Source organism: Oncorhynchus tshawytscha, linkage group LG18, assembly GCF_018296145.1.
Source record: "Oncorhynchus tshawytscha isolate Ot180627B linkage group LG18, Otsh_v2.0, whole genome shotgun sequence".
Lineage (NCBI taxonomy): Eukaryota > Metazoa > Chordata > Actinopteri > Salmoniformes > Salmonidae > Oncorhynchus > Oncorhynchus tshawytscha.
Genome location: NC_056446.1, coordinates 28094761 through 28106042, shown reverse-complemented (window position 1 = coordinate 28106042; position 11282 = coordinate 28094761). Strand labels below are relative to the sequence as shown.

Below are 11282 nucleotides of genomic sequence, written 5' to 3'. Positions count from 1 at the left end.
ATATCACACTCTGGATGTGTCTGAAATGGTAGCCTATAGTGCACTACTCTAATATCACACTCTGGATGTGTCTGAAATGGTAGCCTATAGTGCACTCTCTAGATCACACTCTGGATGTGTCTGAAATGGTCCTATAGTGCACTACTCTAATATCACACTGGTGTGTCTGAAATGGTAGCAGCACTACAATATCACACTCTGGATGTGTCTGAAATGGTAGCCTATAGTGCACTACTCTAATATCACACTCTGGATGTGTCTGAAATGGTAGCCTATAGTGCACTACTCTAATATCACACTCTGGATGTGTCTGAAATGGCAGCCTATAGTGCACTACTCTAATATCACACTCTGGATGTGTCTGAAATGGCAGCCTATAGTGCACTACTCTAATATCACACTCTGGATGTGTCTGAAATGGCAGCCTATAGTGCACTACTCTAATATCACACTCTGGATGTGTCTGAAATGGCAGCCTATAGTGCACTACACTAGGGAATAGTAGGGAATAGGGTGGCATTTCAGATTTGTCCTAAAGGGGCGTGTCAAACACTCTTTCCGACGAGTCTTCTGTATCGTCCTCCGACTGTGACTTGTGGTTGAGCCTCTCGGTCGTCGAGGAGACAGACAGGTTGCCATGGGGACTGTCGTCGCTAAGCTTGGCCTTGCTGCTGTAATGGACGAACTCCTGGATCTCTAGAGGCAACCGTCTGAACTTGTCCTGGTACTCCTGGTCCAGCTCACTCTGTAGCTATATGGAGAGGAGAGATCAGAGTATGGGTCTATAGGTAGCTATGTAGAGAAGAGATAGTATGGGTCTATAGGTAGCTATGTAGAGAGGAGAGATCAGAGTATGGGTCTATAGGTAGCTATGTAGAGAGGAGAGATCAGAGTATGGGTCTATAGGTAGCTATGTAGAGAGGAGAGATCAGAGTATGGGTCTATAGGTAGCTATGTAGAGAGGAGAGATCAGAGTATGGGTCTATAGGTAGCTATGTAGAGAGGAGAGATCAGAGTATGGGTCTATAGGTAGCTATGTAGAGAGGAGAGATCAGAGTATGGGTCTATAGGTAGCTATGTAGAGAGGAGAGATCAGAGTATGGGTCTATAGGTAGCTATGTAGAGAGGAGAGATCAGAGTATGGGTCTATAGGTAGCTATGTAGAGAAGAGATAGTATGGGTCTATAGGTAGCTATGTAGAGAGGAGAGATCAGAGTATAGGTCTATAGGTAGCTATGTAGAGAGGAGAGATCAGAGTATGGGTCTATAGGTAGCTATGTAGAGAGGAGAGATCAGAGTATGGGTCTATAGGTAGCTATGTAGAGAGGAGAGGTCAGAGTATGGGTCTATATGTAGCTATATGGAGAGGAGAGGGTATGGGTCTATAGGTAGCTATGTAGAGAGGAGAGATCAGAGTATGGGTCTATAGGTAGCTATGTAGAGAGGAGAGATCAGAGTATGGGTCTATAGGTAGCTATATGGAGAGGAGAGGGTATGGGTCTATAGGTAGCTATATGGAGAGGAGAGATCAGAGTATGGGTCTATAGGTAGTTATATGGAGAGGAGAGGGTATGGGTCTATCGGTAGCTATGTAGAGAGGAGAGATCCTATGGGTCTATAGGTATCTATATGGAGAGGAGAGATACTATGGGTCTATAGGTAGCTATATGGAGAGGAGATATCAGAGTATGGGTCTATAGGTAGCTATATGGAGAGGAGAGATCAGAGTATGGGTCTATAGGTAGCTATATGGAGAGGAGAGGGTATGGGTCTATAGCACAGGAGGTTGGTGGCACCTTAATTGGGGAGAACAGGCTCGTGGTAATGACTGGAGCGGAATGAGTGTAATGGTATCAAATACATCAAGCACATGGTTTCCATGTCATTCCATTTGCCCCATTCCAGCCATTATTATGAGCCGTCCTCCCCTCAACAGCCTCCACTGGTCTATGGGTAGCTACTATATGGAGAGGAGAGGACCGAGTATGGGTGTACTACAGAACCAGATACAACCAGTGTCAACAGAACTACAGCATCAAAGAGAACTCCTGGTCCAGCTCACTCTGCAGCTATAGGGAGAGCTGCAGTAGGCGTCTACAGAACCAACAGAGTGGGCCTACATAATGATATACTGAACATGTCCTGGTTACTCCTGGTACTCTGTAACTGAAGAGGAGAACTGAATATGGTGTCAGTGACTAGTGATGACTGATATAGACCAGCAGGGTAGATGTTACTGGTCAACAGGTGGGCCAATGGTTGTTGTGGGGCTAACTGGGTAACCTATATTATGGATCAAGGTACTTTTCTTGTTCAACGTTTTGTTTTGTTCAATTTTCTCTACCTCAATTAGTAACAAAGGAATGAAAGAGATGTGAATCGTTAATCCTGAATGTAGGCTCCCGTGTTCCTCTGAGCTCCCTGCCTTCTGACGGACAGACAGAGAGTCAGAGAGAGTCTGTTTTTCTCCCAGGCATATCCGCCCCTACTGATTACAGATGACAGGATTGTATTCATTCTGATCCAATAATTGCTTTAATGCTGATTTCTCTGTTTAACTACCCGGCTGCGTCCCAGGGGAGGGCCGTAATTAAAGGAGAGCAGCAAAGATGAACCACGTCACAATCTAAGAGTCTAAGGATCTAAGAGCTACATCTGCTTTTCAGCATTACAGGAGATGGAGGACAAGCTGATTTAAATAAGTCTATGATCTCACAGAGATCTCACAGTCAGGCACAAAAACAAAGGGGAGTTTGTCAATAAAGGTCAGATTGTTGTAGGATTACAATCCTACGATTAATATGTCACCAAATGACCTGTGGGCTAATGGTCAGGGCTATGGCTGTCTGTCAGGAATTAACTGAGAGTTGCTGGTAATATACCTTTTATACACAATCAAAGTGAAGTGAAGTGATTTAGTGAAGTGATCCAATATTAATGAACCTCAGCCCCACTCCAATCCAAGGAGATATTCTTGAGAGTGGGTCTATTCAAATCCAAACATGCATTTTTTCCTTAACTTGGGCCACATCGAAGTAGATCAGAAATCAAATCAAATCCGTAAACAGATTGCAGATGTTATCACAGTTTCTAGCTCCAATAGTGCCGTAATATTTAGCAATACAATATCAATACGCACATAATATATACAGTATATATACTGTACATAGGGCAGCAGTCTCTAAGGGGCAGGTTACTGGGCAGAGGCTGGCAAGTGGTGACTGTTTAACAGTCTGATGGCCAGGAGATAGACGCTGTCTCTTGGTCCTAGCTTTGATGCACCTGTACTGTCGCCACCTTCTAGATGGTACCGGGGTGAACAGGCCGTGGCTTGGGTGTCTGAGGTCTTTGATGATCTTCTCGGCCTTCCTGTGACACCGGATGCTGTAGATGTCCTGGAGGGCAGGTAGTGTGCCCCCGATGATGCGTTGGGCTGACCGCACCACCCTTTGGAGAGCCCTGCGGTTGCAGGCAGTGCAGTTGCCATACCAGAATGTGACACAGCCCGACAGAATGCTGTCGATGGTAGAAGTCTGTGAGGTTCTTAGGGGCCAGGCTGAATTTCTTCAGCCACCCTGTGTGATGTGCACCCCGAGGAACTTTAAGCTTTTGACCCACTCCACTGCGGCCTCGCGATGTGGATGGGGGCATGACGATGTGGATGGGGGCATGGCTATGTGGATGGGGGCGTGGCGATGTGGATGGGGGCATGGCTATGTGGATGGGGGCGTGGCGATGTGGATGGGGGCATGGCGATGTGGATGGGGGCGTGGCGATGTGGATGGGGGCATGGCTATGTGGATGGGGGCATGGTGATGTGGATGGGGGCATGGCGATGTGGATTGGGGCATGTGTTGTGTTGTCAGCAAACTTAATGGTTGAGTTGGAGACATGCATAGCCATGCAGTCATGTGTGAACAAGGAGTACAGGAGGGGGCTGAGCACACACCCCTGTGGGGTCCGTGTCTTGAGGAACAGCATGGTGGAGGTGTTGTTGCCCACAATTAGTCTAGGACCCAGTTGGACAGGGCGGGGTTCAGACCCAGGCCCCTGAGCTTACTGATGAGCTTGGAGGGCACTTTAGTGTTGAAGGCTGAGGCTTAGAGGGTACCTTTGTCCTTCCTAGGAACAAGGCTGGCATTGAAACCGTCATAAAACTGAAAGAGAAGCCCAGAGGTGTGAATCGACTTGTTATGAAGTGATTCAAAAAAAGGTGGGTAGACTCTGATTGCCGGTGGTGGTGAAAAAGTTATGCTGTCTGTACATTCAATACATTTTTCTGCAAAATGTGGGTAAACTGTTTGGTAAAAAGAGACAGGCAGGCAGGGCAAGCTAGCCTCAGACTGCACTTTAGATCATTATAGGCTAGAGAGGAAGATACAGTAGTTATGGGATGAAATAGAAGAGATATTTAAATGTGATTCCGAGTGAAGAGGCGATTAAAGAACTGGGGAGAAGAGAGAGGGTTGAAAACTCTATCCCACTGGAGGACTGGGGAGAAGAGAGAGGGATGAAGACTCTATCCCACTGGAGGACTGGGGAGAAGAGAGAGGGATGAACACTATATCCCACTGGAGGACTGGGGAGAAGACAGAGGGATGAAGACTATCCCACTGGAGGACTGGGGAGAAGAGAGAGGGATGAAGACTATCCCACTGGAGGACTGGGGAGAAGACAGAGGGATGAAGACTATCCCACTGGAGGACTGGGGAGAAGAGACGGGGATGGAAACTCTATCCCACTGGAAGACTGGGGAGAAGAGAGAGGGATGAAAACTCTATCCCACTGGAGGACTGGGGAGAAAGAGGGATGAAGACTCTATCTCACTGGAGGACTGGGGAGAAGAGAGAGGGATGAAAACTCTATCCCACTGGAGGACTGGGGAGAAGAGACAGGGATGAAAACTATATCCCACTGGAGGACTGGAGAGAAGAGAGAGGGATGAAAACTCTATCCCACTGGAGGACTGGGGAGAAGAGAGGGATGAAGACTCTATCTCACTGGAGGACTGGGGAGAAGAGAGAGGGATGAAAACTCTATCCCACTGGAGGACTGGGGAGAAGAGACAGGGATGAAAACTATATCCCACTGGAGGACTGGAGAGAAGAGAGAGGGATGAAGACTCTATCCCACTGGAGGACTGGGGAGAGAAGAGAGAGGGATGAAAACTCTATCCCACTGGAGGACTGGGGAGAAGAGAGAGGATGAAAACTCTATCCCACTGGAGGACTGGGGAGAAGAGATGGATGAAGACTCTATCCCACTGGAGGACTGGGGAGAAGAGAGAGGGATGAAAACTCTATCCCTGGAGGACTGGGGAGAAGAGAGAGGGATGAAAACTCTATCCCACTGGAGGACTGGGGAGAAGAGAGAGGGATGAAAACTCTATCCCACTGGAGGACTGGGGAGAAGACAGAGGGATGAAAACTCTATCCCACTGGAGGACTGGGGAGAAGAGAGAGGGATGAAAACTCTGTCCCACTGGAGGACTGGGGAGAAGACAGAGGGATGAAAACTCTATCCCACTGGAGGACTGGGGAGAGAAGAGAGAGGGATGAAAACTCTATCCCACTGGAGGACTGGAGAGAGAAGGAGAGAAGGATGAAGACTCTATCCCACTGGAGGACTGGAGAGAAGAGAGAGGGATGAAAACTCTATCCCACTGGAGGACTGGGGAGAAGAGAGAGGGATGAAAACTCTATCCCACTGGGGGACTGGGGAGAAGAGAGAGGGATGAAAACTGTGTCCCACTGGAGGACTGGGGAGAAGACAGAGGGATGAAAACTCTATCCCACTGGAGGACTGGGGAGAGAATGAGAGAGGGATGAAGACTCTATCCCACGGGAGGACTGGGGAGAGAAGGAGAGAGGGATGAAAACTGTCCCACTGGAGGACTGGGGAGAGAATGAGAGAGGGATGAAGACTCTATCCCACTGGAGGACTGGGGAGAAGAGAGATGGATGAAAACTCTATCCCACTGGAGGGCTGGGGAGAAGAGAGAGGGATGAAAACTCTATCCCACTGGAGGACTGGAGAGAAGAGAGAGGATGAAAACTCTATCCCACTGGAGGACTGGGGAGAAGACAGAGGGATGAAAACTCTATCCCACTGGAGGACTGGGGAGAAGAGAGAGGGATGAAAACTCTGTCCCACTGGAGGACTGGGGAGAATACAGAGGGATGAAAACTCTATCCCACTGGAGGACTGGGGAGAGAAGAGAGAGGGATGAAAACTCTATCCCACTGGAGGACTGGAGAGAGAAGGAGAGAAGGATGAAGACTCTATCCCACTGGAGGACTGGGGAGAGAAGAGAGAGGGATGAAAACTCTATCCCTCTGGAGGACTGAGGAGAGAATGAGAGAGGGATGAAGACTCTATCCCACTGGAGGACTGGGGAGAGAAGGAGAGAGGGATGAAAACTGTCCCACTGGAGGACTGGGGAGAGAATGAGAGAGGGATGAAGACTCTATCCCACTGGAGAACTGGGGAGAAGAGAGATGGATGAAGACTCTATCCCACTGGAGGACTGGGGAGAAGAGAGAGGGATGAAAACTCTATCCCACTGGAGGACTGGAGAGAAGAGAGAGGGATGAAAACTCTATCCCACTGGAGGACTGGGGAGAAGAGAGAGGGATGAAAACTCTATCCCACTGGGGGACTGGGGAGAAGAGAGAGGGATGAAAACTGTGTCCCACTGGAGGACTGGGGAGAAGACAGAGGGATGAAAACTCTATCCCACTGGAGAACTGGGGAGAGAAGGAGAGAGGGATGAAAACTATATCCCACTGGAGGACTGGGAAGAGAAGAGAGAGGGATGAAGACTCTATCCCACTGGAGTACTGGGGAGAGAAGAGATAGGGATGAAAACTCTATCCCACTGGAGGACTGGGGAGAGAAGGAGAGAGGGATGAGAACTCTATCCCACTGGAGGACCGGGAAGAGAAGAGAGAGGGATGAAAACTATCCCACTGGAGGACTGGGGAGAGAAGGAGAGAGGGATGAGAACTCTATCCCACTGGAGGACTGGGAAGAGAAGAGAGAGGGATGAAAACTCTATCCCACTGGAGGACTGGGGAGAAGACAGAGGGATGAAAACTCTATCCCACTGGAGGACTGGGGAGAAGAGAGAGGGATGAAAACTCTATCCCACTGGAGGACTGGGGAGAAGAGAGAGGGATGAAAACTCTATCCCACTGGGGGACTGGGGAGAAGAGAGAGGGATGAAAACTCTGTCCCACTGGAGGACTGGGGAGAAGACAGAGGGATGAAAACTCTATCCCACTGGAGGACTGGGGAGAAGACAGAGGGATGAAAACTCTATCCCACTGGAGGACTGGAGAGAGAAGGAGAGAAGGATGAAAACTCTATCCCACTGGAGGACTGGAGAGAGAAGAGAGGGATGAAAACTCTATCCCACTGGAGGACTGGGGAGAAGAGAGAGGGATGAGGATGAAGAGGGATGAAAACTCTATCCCCCACTGGAGGACTGGGAAGAGAAGGAGAGAGGGATGAAAACTCTATCCCACTGGAGGACTGGGGAGAGAGAAGAGAGGGATGAAAACTCTATCCCACTGGAGGACTGGGAAGAGAAGAGAGAGGGATGAAAACTCTATCCCACTGGAGGACTGGGGAGAAGACAGAGGGATGAAAACTCTATCCCACTGGAGGACTGGGAAGAGAAGGAGAGAGGGATGAAAACTCTGTCCCACTGGAGGACTGGGGAGAGAGAGAGAGGGATGAAAACTCTATCCCACTGGAGGACTGGGGAGAGAAGAGATAGGGATGAAAACTCTATCCCACTGGAGGACTGGGAAGAGAAGAGAGAGAGGATGAAAACTCTATCCCACTGGAGGACTGGGGAGAAGACAGAGGGATGAAAACTCTATCCCACTGGAGGACTGGGGAGAAGAGAGAGGGATGAAAACTCTATCCCACTGGAGGACTGGGGAGAGAGAGAGAGATGATGAAAACTCTATCCCACTGGAGGACTGGGGAGAAGACAGAGGGATGAAAACTCTATCCCACTGGAGGACTGGAGAGAGAAGGAGAGAAGGATGAAAACTCTATCCCACTGGAGGACTGGAGAGAGAAGGAGAGAAGGATGAAGACTCTATCCCACTGGAGGACTGGAGAGAAAAGGAGAGAGGGATGAAGACTCTATCCCACTGGAGGACTGGAGAGAAGAGAGAGGGATGAAGACTCTATCCCACTGGGGGACTGGGGAGAGAAGGATGAAAACTCTATCCCACTGGAGAACTGGGGAGAAGCGAGAGGGATGAAAACTCTAACCCACTGGAGGACTAGGGAGAGAAGGAGAGAGGGATGAGAACTATATCCCACTGGAGGACTGGAGAGAAGAGAGAGGGATGAAAACTCTATTCCACCGGAGGACTGGGAAGAGAAGGACAGAGGGATGAAGACTCTGTCCCACTGGAGGACTGGGGAGAGAAGAGAGAGGGATGAAAACTCTATCCCACTGGAGGACTGGGGAGAGAAGAGATAGGGATGAAAAATCTATCCCACTGGAGGACTGGGGAGAGTACAGAGGGATGAAAACTCTATCCCACTGGAGGACTGGGGAGAGAAGAGAGAGGGATGAAAACTCTATCCCACTGGAGGACTGGGAAGAGAAGAGAGAGGGATGAAAACTCTATCCCACTGGAGGTCTGGGAAGAGAAGAGAGAGGGATGAAAACTCTATCCCACTGGAGGACTGGGGAGAAGACAGAGGGATGAAAACTCTATCCCACTGGAGGACTGGGAAGAGAAGGAGAGAGGGATGAGGACTCTGTCCCACTGGAGGACTGGGGAGAGAAGAGAGAGGGATGAAAACTCTATCCCACTGGAGGACTGGGGAGAGAAGAGATAGGGATGAAAAATCTATCCCACTGGAGGACTGGGAAGAGAAGAGAGAGGGATGAAAACTCTATCCCACTGGAGGACTGGGGAGAAGACAGAGGGATGAAAACTCTATCCCACTGGAGGACTGGGGAGAAGAGAGAGGGATGAAAACTCTATCCCACTGGAGGACTGGGGAGAAGAGAGAGGGATGAAAACTCTATCCCACTGGGGGACTGGGGAGAAGAGAGAGGGATGAAAACTCTATCCCACTGGAGGACTGGGGAGAGAAGGAGAGAAGGATGAAACCTCTATCCCACTGGAGGACTGGAGAGAGAAGGAGAGAAGGATGAAGACTCTATCCCACTGGAGGACTGAGGAGAGAAGAGAGAGGGATGAAGACTCTATCCCATTGGAGGACTGGGGAGAAGACAGAGGGATGAAAACTATATCCCACTGGAGAACTGGGGAGAGAAGGAGAGAGGGATGAAAACTCTATCCCACTGGTGAACTGAGGAGAGAAGGAGAGAGGGATGAAGACTCTATCCCACTGGAGGACTGTGGAGAAGAGAGAGGGATGAAAACTCTATCCCACTGGAGGACTGGAGAGAAGAGAGAGTGATGAAAACTCTATCCCACTGGAGGAATGGGGAGAAGAGAGAGGGATGAAAACTCTATCCCACTGGAGGACTGGGGAGAAGAGAGAGGGATGAAAACTCTATCCCACTGGAGGACTGGGGAGAAGAGAGAGGGATGAAAACTCTATCCCACTGGAGGACTGGGGAGAGGAGGATGAAAACTCTATCCCACTGGAGGACTGGGGAGAGAAGGAGAGAGGGATGAGAACTCTATCCCATTGGAGGACCGGGAAGAGAAGAGAGAGGGATGAAAACTATCCCACTGGAGGACTGGGGAGAAGAGAGAGGGATGAAAACTCTATCCCACTGGAGGACTGGGGAGAAGAGAGAGGGATGAAAACTCTATCCCACTGGAGGACTGGGGAGAGAAGGAGAGAAGGATGAAACCTCTATCCCACTGGAGGACTGGAGAGAGAAGGAGAGAAGGATGAAGACTCTATCCCACTGGATGACTGAGGAGAGAATGAGAGAGGGATGAAGACTCTATCCCATTGGAGGACTGGGGAGAGAAGGAGAGAGGGATGAAAACTGTCCCACTGGAGGACTGGGGAGAAGAGAGAGGGATGAAAACTCTATCCCACTGGAGGACTGGGGAGAAGAGAGAGTGATGAAAACTCTATCCCACTGGAGGAATGGGGAGAAGAGAGAGGGATGAAAACTCTATCCCACTGGAACACTGGGGAGAGAAGGATGAAAACTCTATCCCACTGGAGGACTGGGGAGAAGAGAGAGGGATGAAAACTCTATCCCACTGGAGGACTGGGGAGATGAGAGAGGGATGAAAACTCTAACCCACTGGAGGACTGGGGAGAGAAGGAGAGAGGGCTGAAAACTCTATCCCACTGGAGGACTGGGGAGAGAAGGAGAGAGGGATGAGAACTCTATCCCACTGGAGGACTGGGGAGAAGAGAAGAAGAGGGGACTGGGGATGAAAATGAAAACTATCCCACTGGAGGACTGGGGAGAGAAGAGAGAGGGATGAAAACTCTATCCCACTGGAGGACTGGGGAGAAAGAGAGAGGGATGAAAACTATCCCACTGGAGGACTGGGGAGAGAAGAGATAGGGATGAAAAATCTATCCCACTGGAGGACTGGGGAGAGAAGGAGAGAGGGATGAAAACTCTATCCCACTGGAGGACTGGGGAGAAGAGAGAGGGATGAAAACTATCCCACTGGAGGACTGGGGAGAAGAGAGAGGGATGAAAACTCTATCCCACTGGAGGACTGGGGAGAAGAGAGGGATGAAAACTCTATCCCACTGGGGGACTGGGGAGAAAGAGAGAGGGATGAAAACTCTATCCCACTGGAGGACTGGGGAGAGAAGGAGAGAGGGATGAAAACTCTATCCCACTGGAGGACTGGGAAGAGAAGGAGAGAGGGATGAAAACTCTATCCCACTGGAGGACTGGGAAGAGAAGGAGAGAGGGATGAAAACTCTATCCCACTGGAGGACTGGGAAGAGAAGAGAGAGGGATGAAAACTCTATCCCACTGGAGGACTGGGGAGAGAAGAGATAGGGATGAAAAATCTATCCCACTGGAGGACTGGGGAGAGAAGGAGAGAGGGATGAAAACTCTATCCCACTGGAGGACTGGGAAGAGAAGGAGAGAGGGATGAAAACTCTATCCCACTGGAGGACTGGGAAGAGAAGAGAGAGGGATGAAAACTCTATCCCACTGGAGGACTGGGAAGAGAAGAGAGAGAGGGATGAAAAATCTATCCCACTGGAGGACTGGGAAGAGAAGGAGAGAGGGATGAAGACTCTGTCCCACTGGAGGACTGGGGAGAGAAGAGAGAGGGATGAAA

General features: G+C 49.8%; 1 protein-coding gene across 2 annotated transcripts in view; it reads right to left on the bottom strand.

Moving 5' to 3' along the window:
- Nucleotides 1-428: 428 nt before the first annotated feature.
- Nucleotides 429-11282, bottom strand: part of LOC112251520 (1-phosphatidylinositol 4,5-bisphosphate phosphodiesterase beta-1-like) — a 281755-nt gene continuing 270901 nt past the window's right edge. Inside the window, exon 33 of one of the 2 annotated variants that reach the window (XM_042300899.1) lies at nt 429-751. In XM_042300899.1, the coding sequence (XP_042156833.1) occupies nt 533-751 (219 nt within the window). In that variant the 3' untranslated portion in view covers nt 429-532. The remainder of the gene's footprint in view (nt 752-11282) is intronic. The other variant, XM_042300898.1, reaches the window with a different exon arrangement.